General features: G+C 36.2%; 1 protein-coding gene across 1 annotated transcript in view; it reads right to left on the bottom strand.

Annotated features, from left to right (window-relative positions):
• The window catches only part of ASXL3 (ASXL transcriptional regulator 3), a 175287-nt gene that overhangs the window by 116222 nt on the left and 37689 nt on the right, over window positions 1–21376 (bottom strand). The window contains exon 3 of the mRNA XM_060613566.3: window positions 15404–15406. Coding sequence (XP_060469549.2) covers window positions 15404–15406 — 3 coding nt within the window. The remainder of the gene's footprint in view (window positions 1–15403; window positions 15407–21376) is intronic.

Genomic DNA, 21376 nt, shown 5'->3' with positions numbered 1-21376 from the left:
ATGAAACCCTCTGTCTGCATCCCACTCCTTGCTCCGTTTATCACTCAAAATAAAATGTTTAGGGGTGCCTGGGTGGCTCAGTCAGTTGAGCGTCTAACTCTTGATTTCGGCTCAGGTCATGATCCCAGGGACATGGATACAGCCCTGCGTTGGGCTCTGCACTGACCATGAAACCTGCTTGGGATTCTCTCCCTCTCTCTCTCCCTGCCTCCCTCTCTCTCTCACTTTCTCTCTCTCCCCCTTTGCCCCTCTTTCCAGCTCACGTTTTCTCTCCCCCCATCTCTGAAATAAAAAAAAAAATAATATTAAAAAATAAATAAAAATAAAACCTTTAACTACCACCTGTATGGTGACACCATTTGTGATCCCAGGACATCTGTGTATTACAATCTCAACACTTTGAATATCTCATAGTTTCTTGTGCATCAACACTTTTAAGCTTATAACTTTCCTGCCCCTACTACTTACAAGTTTGGGAACTCCATAGGGGATAGGCATATATTTATCTTTGTACTATCTGACAAGCAATACCAATGCACTCAGAACATGTTTGTTGAGACGATCACTGCTATAAAGGTTGCTACAATCATGCATTTGTGGACCAGCAATGAATATCATCCACAGTCTATTTTAATTTATGACTATAATCATGGGTGCCAAATACCCTACACTCCACTCAGCCACACTGGCCATCTTATACATGCATACCATGCATTCCTTTCTCTTAGTGACTCTCCCGCCTCAGTAATGTGATTCCAGGTTTCTTATTAGTGAAATGGTCCTAATTTCCCCACTAGGAAAGGCTAGGCAGACTGAACTAAATGGTCAAATGGTGGGAGTTTGGGGAACTGATAGAGAAAGAAAGAGGAAAGAGCATACATTATTTTCCATAGAAATACAAAAGGTACAAAAAAAAGATTAGCTGGTGTCTACCTCTGCCTCCAGAAGTAGAGCCTGCCGAGAATAAAGCTAACCAAAGAAAAGCAGAACAAAACATGCAAAGAAAAGAGTGAGGAAAGGTGGTACCACTTCGACTCCTGCATTATTCCTTAGGGTTTTCTGTGTTCCCCTCACAGGCCCCTACCAGGCTGGGACACTCACGAAACGTTCAGGGGCTGCTGATAAAGTAACATTTCACAATTTACAGAGTAGAACAAAATTTAAACCTTGGCAATACCAAGTACTGCTTGAAAATGTCCAGAAATAGAAACTATGAAATACCCTGGTGAGAATATAAATTGACACAACCAATTTGGAAAGACATCTGGCAATATCTAGTGAAAAACAAAACAAAACATAAGTATGCATGCTCTACAGACCAGCAATTCTACTTTTTGGTATAGGTCCTAGAAAAACTCATGCACGTTCACAAAGAGACATGATTTTTTTAAGAGGAAAAAAATGTCAATAAACTGAATATTCAGCGATGGATTACAGCTATAGACACAGATATACTTTTACCTATATATTCATAGTAAAGCTATAAATTTCTGAGCTACAATAGTATACAGAAAATCTCTGACACAGATTGCCTCTGAGAAAAAGAAGGAAATCAAAGAAGCTCCAGTTCTTTCTGCTAGACTTAATTTAAAAGAAATCCAAAGCAACTACGACAACATGTCCACAACAGTGAACTCCAGCCACTGGTTGTTGGTCTGTGGCATTTTATTGCATTTTCAACATTTTTCAAAACAGAAAATCACTGATGATTTTGTTCTTCTATCTGAAATTTGGCTTCTCTCTAAATCTATCAGATTCTTCCCTTGTGTCCACTTATGTTATTGTTTACAGATTTTTATGCAAGCAAATAAACACATGGAAATTATATGGGAAGTGTAAAGGTACATTATCACACAGAATTCAAAGTAACGAGTTCCTCTTAGGGCTCCTGTCACTAGAGCATGCAACCTTTGATCTCAGGGTCTAGGTTCGCACCCCATGTTGGGTGTAGAGATTACTTTAAAAACATAAAATCTTTAAAAGTAATGAGTCCTTCCCAACTTCCTCCAACTGTACCTCCTACTTAAAATAATGACTATTAAGGATCTATCATGTTTTCTTCCAGAGCTTTTCCTATTTGCATTCATATACACCTGTATTAATATATTTTAAATTTATTTTTGAAATTTTTAATTTTATTTTCAATACAAATGAGAGCAGTCAGTGCATACTGATAGGTACATGCTTTTTACTTATTAACGCAACCAGGAGATTTTCTCACAGAATATCTTCTCCTCTTAACATTGTACAGATTACTGAATATTCTTAATATTCATATAGTACTTTTAATACCCCATAGAGTGGGCATATCATAAATTTTTAAAGTATTCCCTTATTTAATATTTGGTTTGTATCTAATTTTACCCATTAAAATAGTTCTGCACTAAATAATCTGGTATATACTTCTTTATATATGAGGTATAGATTGAATGTTTGTGTCCCCAACCTCCAAAATTTGTATGTTGAAACCTAGTATCCAAAGTAATGGCATGGGGAGGTGGAGGCCTTTAGGAGGTCATTGGTCATGAGAATAGAGCCCTCGTGAATGGGACTTGTGTCCTTATAGAAGAGACTCTAGACAGTTTTCTGCCCCTTTCCCACATAAGGACTCAATGTGAAGTAGGATGTCCAGTGGGCCAGAAAGCAGGCCCTCCCAAGACTCCAAATCTGCAGGCACCTTGATCTTAGACTCTGTTGCAGCCTCCATAACTGAGAGAATCAAATTTCTGTTGTTTATAAGCCACCCAGTCTATGGTATTCTGTTAAAGCAGCCCAAACAGACTGAGAAAATATGTATAGCTATTTCCTAGAATAGATTCCCAAAAGAATTTTTAGATTAAAAGGATGATTTTAAAATTTTGATAGTTACTTCCAAACTACCTTCCACTGAGAATAACTATTTTCCTCACCCTGGTAAATGGTGGACAGTATTAATCCTTAAATTTTTGTTAATCTATCCAAAATGGAGGTGAAGAGGTGATTCCAGGTAGAAGGAGCAGCATGAAGGCGGCACAGGTAGACAAAACTGAATGTGGTGCACAGAAACATGATTAGTTCTTTGATATTTCCAGAGAGTGAATGGAAGGGAGAGTAGGGTTGGGATCAGCTTCCGGAGGGAAGATGTACACACCATGCCATGCACATGACATTTATACCACACTTTAAATCCCATGGCCAAGAGCTTAGACTTCATGCGAGACATGATAAAGAGCCTCAGAGGACTCTAAGGAGGGAAATGGCCTTGTCCCTTTGTTACCATGAGGATAGATCTAGAATGAGACATGCCTAGAGACAGATCAAGTAGGAGCCTCAATACTAGACTGCAGGGAGGATGACAAGAACGTCACCAGAGCAAGGATGGTAGGGCAGAGATGGGGATAAAGAGTGAAGAAATGCATGAGAAGAAATACAGTGTGAGGAGGGATCAGTGAGACATAAACACTAACTAGATGTGTGAGATAAGGCAGGAGAAGGAACTTGGGATTGCTTTAGCTGCTGCGGCGGGGGTGGGGGAGGACAGTGGTACAATTAGTTAAGACAGATAACAGAGAAGAGATTGGTTTGGGAAAGAAACTATGGTGAATTTAGTGCTGGACTTGCTAATTTAAAGGTATGCATCCAAATTCAGATACATACATGCATCACAGAGTTAATGCTGGGGTTAGAGATAAACACTGGGGAACCATCAGCATATAGGTGATATTTAGAAAGGTGAAAACTGATAGGCACAGATGTAGAGTAATAAAAAAAGAGAAAAATGACTGACTTGAGATTATTATATTCCAACAGTCAGAAAACTACATGAGAAGATATTTCTGAGATGACAAAAAGGAAAAAAAAAAGAATCTTATGAAGGATTTCATTATAATAATGAAGTGTAACTCTAACCTCAGGACATGATGATTTTAGAAGTCAGAATAAATCTCTGTATTCATAGGTAGAAATAACTTATAAATAGGAAATTACCTAGAAGATCTCACCAGCAGGAATTTTTCTTTTAAATACAGTTTTTCTTTAAAAGGTAATATAAGAACATTACAAAATTATCTGTCAATGGATAAAAAGATGAAAAACAATCACTCAAAATCTCCTTAAAACAACTCTGAGCATTTTATAAATTTTCTTCTAGCCTATTTTACTGGTGTGCTTCTATTTTCAAGTTATAATTTGACTAAGCATTGAATTACAATATTTCATTTTACATGATACCCTCTCCATACTATAAAACCATTGTAAATACATCAAATGTTAAACATATTCTATCAACTTGTTTCAAACCATGGTTTTCAATCTGGCTATATCTTAGAATTTTTAGGGCAATTCTTTTAATGCAAATCTTTAGGCAACTCCAAACTAATTATTAAGTAAAAATCTCTGGGTGGCACCCAGGTATCAGCATTTTCTTATATCTTTCCAAATGATTCTAATTTATGGCCGAATTTGAGAACCACTGATATCACTGGTAGGCATTTAAATTATGTCCTTTGTAACTGAGACAGCATTAATATGAATCTCTTAGCACATGTTTTTTTTTTTTTTATTTTCAAAAATATTTTAAGATAGGCTTGCAGAAGTGGCATTATTAATTCGGGATGTTTAAGTTATGTAATGACCTTTTGCAAAGCCAACTGGCTTTTCAAATGAGTTATTTTGGTTTACACTCTCACCAGTAACATAGAGCGGGAAACATCATTCAGAGTCAAGGTGAAGTGTGTGGACTGATTAATTCATTAGGCAAACGAAGAAACAATCTCCAGTGGTTACTTTACCTTGCATTTCTATGATTATTGGTAAGATCAAATGCTTATCCACATACTTGTTTATTCCTTAGTTTTCTACATTGGAGCTCTTTTGTTCATGTCCTTTTACCATGATGCTCTGAGGTCATTTTTTTTTCTTAACTGTTTTAATAGTCTCTTTGTATCATACCTTCAGCATATTAATTGAAAATGTTTTCCCCACTGTCACTTAATATTTTTGATATGAGCACATAAAAATTTATGTAGTCACTTATGCCCATCTTCTTTTCCTTTGCACTTTGTTCTATAGCTTTTAACTGTGAAAGTCACTTCTTCATCAAAGGTGGATTCACACATGAGATTTGAATTTTTCTAACCTTCTCCCAATTGTATGACTTTTCGTTGGTAGGTTTTCAACCACGTATGTATCTTCCTCAACATAAAATACAACTACCGCCATTACATGTTCAATAAACATTTCTCACTTTTCATGGCTTTCTATGGTTCAGAAAGAAGAGCAGAGTTTTCCTGCCCATAACTGATTCATGTTCCTATTCCTTCTCTGCGGAAGAATCTGGTACTAGTCATGGGAAATTCCTTGGTCAGCAGAATGTCAAAAGAATTCAGCTCAGAGTTTTGCTGGCTCTGGGGAAATTTTTACCTTTAAATGTTTGATAAAGGAAATGTCTAAAATTAACTGCACCCACCACTACTGTTAAGATTGCCATTCACATCACAGAACAAATGTCAACTTAACTTAGTTGTGTTCTCTCCTCCTTCCTCCTTTTCCTCTTTCTTTGTCCACTTATATTCTCAAGACAATTTGTTCAGTGGTAGTTATCTGCTTTAATTAGAACTATTACCATAGAAAGATATTAAATAAGCACAGCTTTCTGCTATAAAATAGAAGATTTGTAAAATTCAGCTATCATAGTTACTTGGAAGGGCACGAAACACATCCATAGAATTCATATCGAATTATAAAGTAAAAACAAACTTTACAAAGGGCCTAACTTCTAGGCAAGATCTCTTATGGAAACAATATGCTTTGAGAAAGGAAGAGTAAATACAAAGACCAGTGAAGTTAAGCATCCTTCCCTTCCCCAGACTTAGTTTTGACACTTAAAAATACATCTAAGAATCTGGCAGTAAGCCTAAAAGAAATTTAATACACCTAGTTCTTTAATTTCACCCTCAGGAAAATATAATTCATGAGAGGCAGAAGTTGGGAGCAGGGATGGCAGAAAGGCTTATGTTCCCTACAAGCCATATTGATACTCATCCATATAGGAAAAAAAAAAAACAAACGGTAAGATAAAGTTAAGAATACCCAAGATCAATGCAAATGTAAAAAGAGAATAAACAATGCTGTTTCAGGCTAATGGTTTTGGAAAACTATAAAATTATACACACATACATATTAATAAATTCCAAAAGTAATGGTACTAATACGTTATATATGCGTTACCTCTGTTTTACAGAAATAAACATCTTCCTTAGGAAAAAATGCGCATTTTGATGACCCATGGGGAGAAATGTATCTTTAGACAAAAGAAGACTTCCTGTACATTATTTTACCGCAATATCAATGTTCTAGCCAGACACACAGAGACCCTCCAGACAACAATTCCAGTGACAAAAAGGGAGAAAAATATGTAAATGTAATAGGAGTAGAAAGGAAGAGAATTGGCGAGCCACAGTAATTCAAGAAAAATTATTTTCAACCTGGAGCCCTATTTAATCAACTAACTAAATGGTAACTGATTAAGCGGTTGTTAGAATTATAGAGAACTATCTATGTTTATGCAACAATAAAGGAAATAGTCATCTGCCTTCCTTCATTTTTCAATGTTTCAAAAAACAAAACTTGAGATATCATGGCTTCTGGCCATTTGGCAAACATCTTAAGTAAGCACAACTCCAACCCACTCATTTAACCTGAATTAATATTCTTGAGGTTTTATATAGCCATTTAAAGCTTTCAGGAAATAGTTCCTCGATGCACCTGCCACCTAATTCCATGAAATCAATATTTCACTAAAGCTAAGTCAGGAAATCTTAAGGTGCTGAATTCAATTATGACTGTTACTTCATGAGCCACTAGTAGATAAAACATATCATTGAAATTGAAAATCATTACAGTTAAAGAGCTTTACCTCCTTTGGGGGGGGGGTGTTTTATTAGGTACCATTAACATAATTAATAACAGTATATCACGTTAGGATAACAATAACAACTTTAATATATGATACAGTACTTTCCTATTGCCAAATGCCAGATAATAAGCACAGAGACAACATTCTCTCTGGCTATGCCTGAAATAAATCTATTGTGATGTGGGAAGAAGCTGCCTGTCAATATGAAAAGGAAAACTGATAGCATTGATTCAAACTTCATTCAAAGATGAAAACAAGTATTTACCGAAACCCAGATATATTACTATTTAAGCAGAAAACAAATATTCACATCTTTAGTCATAAGCACATTACACATGAAAGGCAATGGTAAGCTGGGGTTCCACATAGAAAAGTTTTGTAGACACATTAAAAAAAAAAAAAAAACTTTTGTAAACAGTAAACACCTGGAATTGGTCTTCAAATGCTGTCTCTTTTCAGATAATTACTAACTACCTGACTGGCCTCCTTGCATTGATCTTTATAATATTCTGGGATCCAATGTGGGGTATCCCAACTTCATTTCAAAACAAAAGAGAGAATGAACAAATGTCCAAACAGATAAAAATCTAATGTTCTAAACCTATTTATCCCTTAAGTGGCAAACCTTTGGTAATTCTAAAATTGTTCATTTGTCACCTAGCTTGTTAAACTGAGTTTCAAGAAAACTCTAGAAATTTTCAAAACAATCCTGATGCTAGTACATTCCTGTCTTTCATTTCCTCCTAGGTTTGCTCAGGCCGTGTGATAGGCATTCTTTTTCTTCTTTTTTTCCCCCTTTGGGACCCCCACTTCAATTCTAACATTTGCCTGTGGCTTAACATTTCACTGTGATGGAAAGAATGAGCTTTGGAATCAGCAAGACCCAGACTGAAATACCAGATCTTCCACCTATAACTGTGTGAAGTTAGGCAAAAATACCTAACTTCTCTAGCATCAGTTTCCTCATCTGTAAAATGAACAAACATCACCTACTTCTCAATGTTACTGTGTGGATTAAGTGAACTAAAAAATAGAAACTGCTTGGCTTAGTGCCTGACACTGATCAGTTACTGCATAAATGTTAGTTTCCTGCCCTTTTGCCAAAATGACATTCAACAGACAGTTCTAATGATATTTACAGACACACACATCTGTGTTTCTTCTTTTCAGTTTTTTACCTGTATTCTACTATTAGGCTTAATAAACTTCCTCCAAGCTTTTCATTGCCCTGAAGGAAAATAACTGAAGTAATATTTCATAAATAAGCAATAGCCAAGAAAAGGCACCAAGTTTCTAAAGCACATGCTCAAAAATTGAAGAAACTCTAGCATATTCTCTGTAAAAACTTTAAATGCTTGGGCAATTTAAAGAGAAACAGAGACAGTATTTGTGCTGCAAAACTCCTTAAAAGTACAACCCAATTTGATTCTTAGGAAAACAGGGTTAGAATAACGAAGTGCTCTTAGTGAAGATAAAGCAAAACATTTACTGGGAAAACCCAGCCATCACCCTCCAGAATATTTATTAATGTAGTCAGGCGACTTCGCTTAGAAGAACCCCAAGGACAAGGGTGAACAATCAGACTACAACTTCAGCAAGAAAGATCACGGAGATGCAGTCAACGTTCACAGGGAAGAAGGGTCAGATATATAACGAAAAGCAAAATAAAACATTTCTATCTAACGTTGCGGTAGGATTTGCATGTACAGATAAATTGGTAGTCAAAATATGGCCACAGTTTACACAAACTGTAACTCAGACAGAGGAATTAGAAAGCACACCAGGGCCTCCCGAATTTTCCCTTTCCAACAAGTCACACTTCTCAGTTTCAATTCTAGTCTGCACTAGCACACTGACAAAACAGAAAAAACGTATGTGAGCGACATCCATCTGGGAATCACCCTCATAACCTTCTACACAGTCATTCGAATCACACTGCCTGGCCTTCAGGCGTCCAGTTGTCTTCTCAAACCCACTCAACGTGAACAGGGGAATGAGTGACAACTACGCGGTTCCATACAGGAAGACCCTCAATGTCCATTTTCACCCGTCACTAGCTGGTACCTACCCGGAAGGAATGAACGGAACCACTCCAATGCAATCCCAGCCACTCCTGCTAGTTCAAGCATTCGGTTCAGCATCACCTCATGACCAACACGAAAGCAGCTGAGGCTCTAATATAATCATCATGGAAAGTTGTCCCAAATCCTTCATTCGAGGAAGATCCTTCATACACACCAACGCTGTCTCCAAGCCATGCCGGGGTCTGAAACCAGACTGGAAAATATTATATATGTGTATATATAGTAAAACTCCCACAAACCACTCTTCTACTATGTCATACTTATTTATAGCTGCTTAATCCATCCTATATATATAAATATATGTATGTATATGTATATATGTGTATATATATACATACATACACACACATATTGCCTTCTCAAGGTGAAATATGAACATTCAAGGAAAGATCCTTTTCATAGTAGAAGGTAAACTGAAAGCATATGAAGAGCTGGTGCTGCCTGGCAAGGTAGTTGAGGTGGTCCCAAATGGAATATACTCTGTCCTGAAGGGGAGAGAGAAAACACAGTATTGGTTTCTGAGGCTAATCTTCCAGGCTTGGTATATAGGATCACACTATTCTGAGGCTTAAAAAAACAACAAAACAAAACAAAAAACCTTGGCTTTTTCGAGAGATGAGAGAGTAATGCCAGATTAACTCTTGACACTGTTTCATATTACCAAACATGTGCCTTCTTACTCCTGAATCCCAAAGTGGACACCACTTTCATAATCCTGGCTACCACTGCCTTGACTGCATTATCAGAATCTCTACTGATCAAGGAACCCTCTACTTGCTCATCATGCAGACAGAACCAGAAAACTTTCAATGACTATCAACTTCAAATGGTAGGAATAATAATAATAATAATAATGATAATAATAATAATGATAATAAAATCAGTGGAGCCCCAAGAGCTATTATATGTTAAAGAGCAAGAAAAAACCAACTTATTTAAAATATCAATTTCCCCTCTCACTTCTCAATGAATAGGCTCTTAAGAAACAAAGAGATAGATATTATATAGAGTTTTCAAAATTAAACCAGAGAATTCACTATTTTTATCTTCTTGAGACCTTTATTACAATATTAAAGACTATATATTTCCTTTTGGTACCCCTCTCTCAAACTAATGCTGAAAACTAAAACTTTCAATTGCAGCACAAAATCTTACTAAGTTTCTCTATTTCCAGAATGTGTCTGGAATACAATTAAATGGGTTAAATCACTGCAGCATTATTTTCTATGTACTTACCCTCAATTATTATTTGCATTAAGCAAATGGCTATCTGTTTGTCATATATAATTCCATTTAAAATTAATAGAATTCTGTCTTCTAATCTCCATTTCACTTGCTCTACGGGCCAGACTAATCCCATCCTTGTCAGCTACATACAGTAGACACTAAAATGAAAAATCTTGGTAATGTCCATCCAGTGCACTGCCTCCTCTACCCACTCAATATTTACTTTGGTTCCAAAGCCAACTATTCCATTGACATCAAATATCCAGAAACCTGTTAGATAGGTTTGGATCTGAGGTTCCTATCAAACATAATACTCACTATGTTTTTTCCTGGACACTCTCCCACTAATTTCACTGCATCTCATAAAAAGTGACATAGCTCTCAGAAGGAAAATGCAAAACCTAAATGGATCACCTAGGCAAAGGACTTACAAAATACCATACCGAAAAGGAGACCAGCTGGTTGATAGCTCAAACTTACAGTCCACTCGGTGCTCAGCAATATACTATGCTTCTCCTCCTAAAATTTTAAGTCCTCTTGTTTGACACATCGACCCTCTGTTGTATAACTTGAGAGGCTGACCAAATGCAGTAAGTATAATAGTCTTCTCAAACCATCCCTTATACAGATGTCAGCTGAAGATGTGTATAATTAAATATGTTCTATAGAATAAACATGTGCTGAGGTATGCACTATGATGTAGGAACTACACAGGATATACAAACATGAGTGAGGCAGGTCACTAGCTATCTTGCAATTCATAGTTTAGATGGGAGAGAGACATATAAACAAAAACAACTGTGGTAAAGATACATTTAAAACCCCCCTTTAAATACAGAAGAAGGAACCATATTTCTGCCTGGGAATCATGGGGAAAGTTTCCCAGGGGAGATGACAATTTGCATCCTAAATGATAAGCAGGTAGCAGGGCAGCAGTAATGGTTAATAATCAACAGAAGCTAAGGCATCAGCATACATGTAATTTAGTAGAATCCTGGAAATCAGATCACTACTCAAAAGTAAAATATATTCTGTCCTATATTTAGTGTAACAGACAGTCAAACTATTTCAGTGTAATGGAAAACTCCTAGTATACTATGAACATTCAATAAATATTAAACGAAACTGTGAGAACCTTAATGACAGAAGCACACGAATAATCACACAGATTTTTTTCATAAAATTAATCATTTCCTACATGTTCAAATGGAGACCTCCTCAGAGATAGCAAAGTGGATTTTTCAGTAAAGTCTATTCTCCAAAATTTCATTTGGTGTATTTGAGGCTTCACAGTCACATTTCAAACCAAATTTGGATGACAGTGCAAAAACACAGGACTCTGAGACACCTTTCCCCTCCAAACATACCAATTAGATACTCAGGAGGAGGTACTGTCAGGACACCACATGTTAAAACAGGGAAGCTTAGAACGTGGGAAAGCAGAAGAAATATCACATTGATATCATTTGCTCAAAGGGCTAAAGTGTTCCAAGTATGAAAGCTAACTAAAGAAATACAGTTTCTCAGTTACAAACAGGACCTCCCCAAAGCACCTCATTTGACTAAAAATTATTTACTTGCTGGTATATTGTAAAATGGGAAAACCCTTGCCTAAAGTTCCAGCATTGGTCACTGGCAGATATGTTAAAAACGACTCAGGATCTGCTTAATCTAGTAACAATGGCTTTCAATCTTATCACTGAGTCTGAGTTAAGAACATAAACTAAAACCCCATTTCTAACTTCTCATGAAATTTTAGATAAAAACTTGGGTATTAAATAACATTACATACTTCTTATTGAAAACAACACTTTGGCACCAGTGTGCCAAAACATTACTGTGAAGTATCTTAGAATACAAATTTGACTTGAAACCCATCTAATCTTGATTAATTTCTCCAAATTCTTAATAAGGCAGCAAACAGTAAAATCTCATTAATCAAATATCTTACAATTGACAGCACATTTTCCAAATTACATTATTTTCATAACAATCTTAAGATGCAGATAAAGAGTTACAATTTTCCCCCCATTTACTGGAAAGATTAAAAAATGACTGAATGACTTATCCAGGAGAACGCATTATGTTAGAAGCAGAAATGGAGAATTAAAATTTCCATTCACTCAATCAGAAAATATCATGAGCCTATTATATGAAGGGCACCATGGGGAAGAGACAAATCAATGAGACATGAACCCTACCATTAAGGAAATTGCAGTCCTATTATAACAAGAGAAAATCTGAGCGAGTTTATTAGATGCTACAACAAAGGAACACACACATTATGTTATGATGGAATAGGGTGGATAAAATAATGAATTAGAGCCAGAATTAAACAATCCTTTACTGAGGAAGTGGTATAGGAAACTGGAATTGGGCTTTGGAGGTGGGGGATGGAGGACAAGCAATTGGAGGTCATTGCAGGCTGAGCAGAGACTTGAAAATATATGGAATGTTTGCATAAAGTCAAGTGTAGGTAATTACTTTTTCAAATGTCAAAAATGATACTACATATTTAACCTAAATCAAGCCCAAGAATGAGATTTAATTTAAAAATAGATATAACAGAAGTTGGTCGATTTTCCTCAAAAACTACCTTTCCCTATAGTTAAGGCTCTTAGATTTTAGCTGGGAACATGCTTCCTTGCAACAGACTATTCTCCAGCTTCCCATTCAGCTAAGTGCAACTCTGTATCTGGCCAAGGGACAAGAGGAAAACTGATGCACTCAACTTTCCAAAGATATCAGTAAAGGGACTGCATGTGCCCCTTCTCCCAGCTGCTTCTTGGAACATAGATTTGGTGGCAAGCCATGTTAAGACCATCAGGATGAGGACAAAATCCTAATGATAAGGGAGCAATAAGACAGAAGGACCTGACTTCCTGGATATCCTGATGTACCTCAACTCAGCATTCCTGGACTACCTACCTTTAGAATGTCATGTGAGAAATTAACTTTTATTTTTCTTAATCCCTTATTTCGACATTCCATGATACCCAGGCAAACTTATACACTAGCTTATATAAACAGGCTGTGCTGTAAACACAAATTAAAAGTAGTTTCTTGGATCTCAATTCTCAAAACCTAAGAAAAATAATCCGAACATATTTAAATTAATTGCAAAGGGTTTAATATAATTAGCAACATACAATTTTAATAGGCTTTCAAATCTATTTTTACATTTTAATCTATATAACAACGCTAGGCAGAGTAAAAGTCAGAAATCAATATTATCATATTGTAAGTGAAGAATATCATGAATTCATTACAAAAAGAATTTGATAGCTCCAAATTGTATTGAGTTTAACCTCACTTAATCCATAAAATAATCATTACATATATTCCATACTGCACTGATATACTAAAAATCCATTTATAAAGAATGTCAAATGATCTGTCAATGCCGGAAAAAAGAATCAATAAGTGAAAACCAGATTTTTACTTTAAGTTCACATTAGTTTACAATTTACCCATTGGACTTCTCAGTCCACTCAATTTTATTGTGATTACATCTAAATATTTAATTGCTGTCCATTTTTAAAATAGAGAACAGAGGAAAATTTAATACATAAACAAAAATATATTATCACAGTGTGAATGAAAAAGCAGAGCAAGCTGTAAGAGCCCAGAGGGAAAATAGCAACAGAGAACAATGGGTGCTGGATGACCTGTTCGCATCAACTTGTCCACACGCAAATCCATTCACCCTTGTTTCACATATTACCACCTCTGACAGCCATTCCAAAGAACTAGAATAAGACTATTCAATAAAATGATCTAAGGCATTTGCTGAGCTCACTGGCTGCCTACATCAGCCCACAGAGGAAGGAACGTAAGGTGATTGCAACCTCTTCCCCTGTTCTTCCCGTAGTCCTTTGGGCAAGGTCTTGATGGCAACAAGGAGCCACTGAGGCCAGATTCAAGAATCTTAGATCACTAGCAGAAGTATAAATGACAGTACAATCTCCCTTGCACCCCTAACTCCTGCCAACAGTGTTACAAATATGTACTATAGGAGGCAAATAAAATCAGGTAATAGAGGGTGACTGGATCAATGAAAACCCATTGCTTCAGGAAAATCAATTGAAAGACATGTCCCTTCTAATAGTACCTTAGAATGGAAGATTTATCTTTTCTTTACACAGACTTACCTTCACTTACTACTAGGCTTTTGCACCTTCTTCTCAAATTCAAAACTGATTGGTCTCTTCTAAGTTTTAAGATGAGTCAAATATCTATTAGTTTTATTATAATGGACCACTCATTTTCTCTAAGCCTTAGTTTATTGATCTGCGAAATAAAAGTTTAAGACTATACGATCTGCAAAGTCCTTACCAGAAAGAAAATGTTATAGTACTGAGTTAAGCTTCATCTCATCTTACATTGCATCTTAATGCAGTAGAGACTGCTCTGAATGCACTATTTTTAAGGAAGCTTGCTTCCAAATAAATTCTCAAAAGAAATGCTCAAAGTTGGGATAGTAAAGACAACAGCAAATGACCCCTTGTGTAAAATAGCCCTGATGTTACCAAAGGCTGTAATTCTTCAACTGTTAGGAATTATTCAGCCCCCTATTCTTCTATCACAAGAAACTCTTCTAGGTAAGACTAGAAAATTGCTAGAGTGACCAGGTGGTTCAAAACTGGGCTAAGGGAAAGACTAGATTTAAAATTTAGTTAATTATCTGCTCCTACTCAAACTTCTATAGACACTATTTCACAATTTTTCATCACACTTTTATGAGAAAAGAAGAATATACCATTGTATCCAACATAAATACTAATTTATAAAACTTTGAGGGGCGCCTGGGTGGCTCAGTCGGTTAAGCGTCTGACTTCAGCTCAGGTCACGATCTCGCAGTCTGTGAGTTCGAGCCCTGCGTCAGGCTCTGTGCTAACAGCTCGGAGCCTGGAGCCTGCTTCCGATTCTGTGTCTCCCTCTCTCTCTGACCCTCCCCCGTTCATGCTCTGTCTCTCTCTGTTTCAAAAATAAATAAACTTAAAAAAAATTTTTTTAAATAAAAAAAAATTTTAAAAAACCTTTGAAAATTAAGTTATAGGTGGCTGACTCAAAAGGGTGGTATCTAAAAATAGCAAACTAAATAAATTCTAATTTAAAAAAAGTTAGCACTTCTAACATTAAGGCAGGATAAAATAAGTGAGCAGTAAAATCTGTTCTAAGTAATTCCAAATAGTACTTTCTGCATTCCTGATTCAGCACTTTCCTTCTTAGGGTGGAGGTGTAGGGGGATTCCAAAGTAATCTTTGCTAATCCTAATGCTTCAGAATTTAAGATGTGAGCCATTTAGATTTTCCCACTAGCAACAACCTGTTCCAATACATCGTCATGAATGTTATTTTTTTTCTGTATCTAGAACCAGCAGGTCACCTTCAATAAACACTAATTAAGCAACAAATTGAATAATAATCATTGTACAAATTGTTGTATTTCATGCAGACGTGCTAGAAAAGCACTAAGTAATGAATTCAGGTTAGCTGTAGTGGCCTGACGGAGAACGTGCTCTGCTTGGAAATCTTACATCTGCCTTTTGAAAAATGAAAAATAAAAACAAAAAGGAACGAGTAGCATTTTTACCCCTCCCAGTGGAAATACAACGGATGGATGAGATGAAGAAGGACAGAGAAATGGTTATGATACAGATTACCTATGACAGTAAAGGATATCTGATCATTCTTTGCTTAAGATAATTTCCCGCTGCTTCTGAAACCATACTCACTTATCCATTTGAGCCTCCTTTTCTTCCCCTAGATCCATCTCTTAGAAGGAGAATGATGATGTTCCTAACTTAGACTACCCCCATGGAAGCATAGTTTACTCAATCCCATCTATTTCCATTCAGTTGTTTTACAAATGGAGTAGGCGGCACCCTCTAAGATTGCCTTTCGGGTTATCTACATTTTGTTAGCAATTATGCTTTGACTGGTCACAGTTAGGAAGCTCCCCAGAAACAAGTTTCAATCTGTAAGTCCAATATCAACAACAGAGTGAGAATCCTATGAAGCCTTTGATCCACCCCTGCCCTGAGGCAGGTTTCCCATTCACAGCATTACCTTGGAAAACAAACAGGAAGAGGGCGCATCCAAATATGCCCCGGTCCTGTCTGTGAGCCCAAATCTTCACTCATAGTCATCCTCCTCACACTGGACAAGCATAAGAGGTAAAAATTCATCTGCCGCTTTGCATTCTCCAAATGTAAATGGGTTATGGAAATGTCTTTTTCACCCTTCAATCCTATTTATAATTAGGTTATAAGCTAGAAGAGTCTCAATACACCTATCTATAGGCTAGACTTTAACCTCTGCAAGTAACATATAAGACACTCAATAATTAGCCCAAAAAGCTTCTAATGGGGATATGTATGCCATGAGGGGGGAGGGTATTTACTTAATAGAATCACACAACCAGTACTTTTCTGCATCAAAATTGTTTTAGGCTCAGGCTGCAAGTATTGTAAAAGGTTAAATGCAAGTGGTTCTGAATCAGGCATCAAATCCCAGATCTGCCACTTGCTAGCTGGATGAATTGTCTCAAGTTACTTAACTTCACCTGCCTCAATTTTCCTATCAGTGAAATGGGAAATACAGTGCACCGCAATTATCTTTTAAAAAGATAATTCATGTAAAGTCCTTAGCATTGGGCTTAATATAAACAAATGATTTTTTTCATTAGGAATTTTTTTAATCATCAAGCCCCTACTCATTAATTTGCCTGGCATACTCCACAAAGCATGGTGTCTCAATTCTATGCCAAACAAATTAATGAACACATAGATGTGTATTCCTTACCATAATGGCCTTATATTTGTGATGGAAAGACAACACTTCTTGATATGTTGGAATATCATATGTTTTATGAAGAATCCAAGAGAGAATTAGAAATCCCTAAATTTAAAAAATATATGTGTGTGCATCTATACATATACATATATAAGTATGCGTGTGTATATATACATATGTGTGTGTGTATATATATATATATACATATATATATACATGCATTTGATCATCATGCACTAGGATGAAGACATGCGTCACAGAGAAGAGATTAAAAGACCTAACTGAAAAATGACACAGAAAAATGGTCTGGAACCAGCTTGTTAAATCCTCAAAAACAGGGACTACATTTTATTCATCGATTAATCCAGCAACTTCTACAGTCCCAAGAACATTGCATGAGCTTAATAAATGTTGATAGCATGAATACATGCCTTAAAGCTTCCACAAAACCTCAGGACCTAACACTGTCTGCTGAGTAGGCACTTAGTAGGTGCTGAGTTGATTAACATCATGTTATGATATCTACATCTCCACAACTTTATTTTTATTTCTCTGATGTCCTAATTTGACCACCAATTTCCAGACAAAGCTCTCACCTACACACCTGAGTACTGTGAACCTGGTCAGACTGAAGAGTGCGTACAAGCCTCGCGCAGCACCTACAACAGATCTTAACTTCTTTAAACACACGCACACGCACGCGCACACACACATGCACACACACACACACAAACACATTGATAGAAATCACCCGAATTGCTGGCAGAATCCCAGTCCACAATTGTCAATTTGATTCTGCACAGGCATCTCAGGAGTTGTAGGATAAACAGTCTCTAATTGTCCTGAAAGAACTAAGGCTTGTTCTTAGGAATTACACACTGTAGCTTTTAGAAAACCTGGCTTAACAAAATGTCATAATTTTTATTCTTCTGAAAACAAATGAACTATAAAAAGAAGTCCCCATGTCAGCATATCAACTGTTTTGCATTTGAATTATGTTGTCAACTTCAAAACAACAAAGCAAAACTAAAATCATTTAGGCATGTGGCAATTAAGAGCACAAGCAATGAAATTAAGAGATAAAGAGAAAAATACCACTTAGAAAAAAATCAAATAAAATCACCCCAGTTTAATGTCTATTCCTTTCCAAAGGTTTTCATCTGCATAGGATACTTAGACTCACATACAATGTAATTTTACATCCATTTCTGCTTCTATTTCTGTACTGAAATATTTATAGAGAGCTCAGTATTTCTGGAGTAAATTATACCTAGATCTTGATAAGGCTGAAATCACCTAAATTACCTTTTTTTGTTCAATTATTTGGAAGAATGGAGAAAGAAAGCTTGACAGAATAAAAAGATGTATTAAGAAATGGCTATTTCAAAGCTATAATTGCATTCCTTAGTGAATATTGATGCCTTGAGGGTTATATGTAGTCACCAGAGCTATTTTTACCAAAGGTTGCAAATAAAATCCAAATCAATTTATGTTATATGAATATACACATTATATTTGAACACAAAATTTAAGCCAGGTATTCTATTGGTTTATACATTAAGACTAATATATGAAAACACATTATTAGGAGTATATAAAAACAGAAGCACGGTACAGTGTTAAGCATATTGTTATGAATACCCTCCAAGATTAATCAGATACTCAAAGTTCTAGAACATAATTCTTATGTTATGCCATAAATTCTAGCAATCTAAAGTTCCAAATTCTGAATCACTATTATGAACTGAAATTTTGTGTCCCCCAAATTCATATGGTGAAGCCCTAGCCCCCAGTGTAGTTGTATTTGGAGATGGAGCCTCTAAGGAAGTGATTAATGTTGAATGAGGTCTAAGAAGGATGGAACCTTGATCTGATAGGAGTAGTGTCCTTACAAGAAGAGACAGCAAAGAGCTAACCCTCTCTCTCTGCACACACACACACACACACACACACACCCAGGAGAGGACATGTGAGGACCTTGAAAAGGGGACCATCTGCAAGCCAGGAAAAAAGCCAACACCAGAAACCTACACCACTGGACCCTGACCTGGGACCTTGAGCCTACAGAACTTCGAAAAATAAATTTCTATTGTTTAAGCCACCCAGTCTAAGATATTTTGTGACGACAGCCTGAGCAGATTAAGCCAATCACTATTAATATGACTTCAGTCAGGGAACTAGGAAGAGGCCTGTTCCGAATTTATTACATTAGCGTGAGGCATTCGATCTGAAAAGTGCAACCTCTCCATTCAGCGACCTGATCTTACAGCCTCTTACGAAACAACGTGACAACCAGTAGAAATGCACACAAATGTGCATGCACACACCCATGACACAGCTCATGAACGCCTCATGGGGCTCTGCTTCTAACTTCCAAAATCACGAGAAGCTAACGGGGGAAATGTGAGAGCCAAAGGCACGTAGTCACCTGTGGCTGCAACATCAGATGCTTGGCTGTTAAGGCTTTAAAGCTGCCGAAGCCCAGTTTGATTAGGTAGTGCCAGGAGCCGGAACCTTGTAGGGTAATGTTTCACACAATTATTTTTTAACCTGGGAAATGCTTCCAAAGTAATATACAATCTTATTCCCCTGAATCACGTTTTCACAATAAGAAAAAAAAAAGTAGGATGGAATAGAAGAATAGGATCAAGAGTTATAAATTTCCTGTCTTAAAAAAATTACGTCATGGAGGTTACAAGTACAGCATAGGGAATAGAGTCAATAATACTGTCATAACGTATGGTGACAGATGGTGACTGCACTTATGATGAACACTGAGTAATGTAGAGAACTATCATATCACTATGTTGTGCACCTGAGACTAAAAAAAAAAGTTAAAGAAAGCTTAATTTATGACAGATTGCAAAGCTATTTTTAAACAATTAGTGATATCCATGTATAAATGTTAAATTCTTTTTTTATTCAGTTTTATACCATTTAATTTGAAACAAGTTAATTATGCACAATGCCAATGACTGACATTTTAAGTGACATATTTTGGGAAAAACCAAACATACATATAAATGACTGGATTGGAAATTCAAAATCCCAGCTATAAAATGTAATGTATGTTTTCATCATTCGCATCATAAAGCCTACGTTATTGGAATATCATGCATTTATTCAGATAACATGTAACTAGAAAAAAGTACCATACCCAATTTCATCTAATTATCACCAAACATACAACTGACAATATCTTTTGATTCACAGTTTACTAGGTGCAATATATTCTCTGGAGTATTATGGATTGTCAGTTAAGAAATCTACCATAAATGGCAGTGTTTGTTTCAGGGGAAAAAAAAGTATTTAAAAAGGGGGAGACTGGATTTGAAGAGACCAGATAAGAAGATACTACACTAAAACTAGTTAAGAAATTATAAGTGCAAATTTCTTAAAAGAAGTTAAGAAACTCTAACTGCAGAATGAATGGCAAAAAGTAGGGATACAAAGAAGGAAAGATGTAGTTAGGCAGTAAAACTAACACTACCTAAGAACCAACTGGCAATGGGGGCATGACGAAGGGAGTTGGGACTGACTGATTGAGACTTCTAATCTGAGTAATGATGAAGAGTAAAATTTTATGTCAGCTAAGAGGTAAATTATTCTCAAGGCTTGCTTACACACTCACATTCACACACCTATACACATACGTAAATAAATGCAGATTGCCCTATGTTTCTGTTTAATAACACCATTGTCTCATTTGCCCCCGCTAAGTAGCTGACTGTGCACACCATTTACACAATGAGAGGATTAGATGTTAGCAAATGGCAGGGGTAACACTGTGAGTTCACACTGTAATTCTAAAATGCCTCAGCACAAACTAGACCACCATTTCAGTGTGAAAGGAGGGATGCCAACATGGAGTCTGGAGATAAGAATTGATTTTGCAGTAGAAATTATTTGTGTTTCTTTCTTATCTCTAGACAAAACATTTCAGCAGCAACAAAGAATCATCTCCTATAGTACTAATTAGAAACGTAAATCTCACCAAGAGAAATGCCAAGAAATTTTATTGTTTGTCACTATACATGGTAATAGAATTTTCTGACATTTATCCCCCTAGAAAAATGCAACATCTTTAATAAACAACAGTATGAAGTGGAGATTCTAATTTCAGCATATCATAACAGAGATTGCAAAACAGAAAACATGCAAAACCTTAAGGCTACTAGCTCAAAACAAATTTATTCTAAGAATTATCAGTAGGAATAAAAAGTTCTCATTGATACCAGAATAATTACAAAATCTTGGGTTGTCAATTGCATGTTCCACATTGCAAAATCAAAACTATGTCCATATTCTGAGTAACACTAAACACAACAGAGACTGTTTGTAAAGCTTTTCAAATGTCCCTACTGTGGTATGTG

This window comes from Panthera onca, chromosome D3, assembly GCF_046562875.1.
Source record: "Panthera onca isolate mPanOnc1 chromosome D3, mPanOnc1 haplotype 2, whole genome shotgun sequence".
Classification (NCBI taxonomy): domain Eukaryota; kingdom Metazoa; phylum Chordata; class Mammalia; order Carnivora; family Felidae; genus Panthera; species Panthera onca.
The sequence above is the reverse complement of the archived record's forward strand: the minus strand, read 5'-3'. Positions and strand labels throughout refer to the sequence as shown.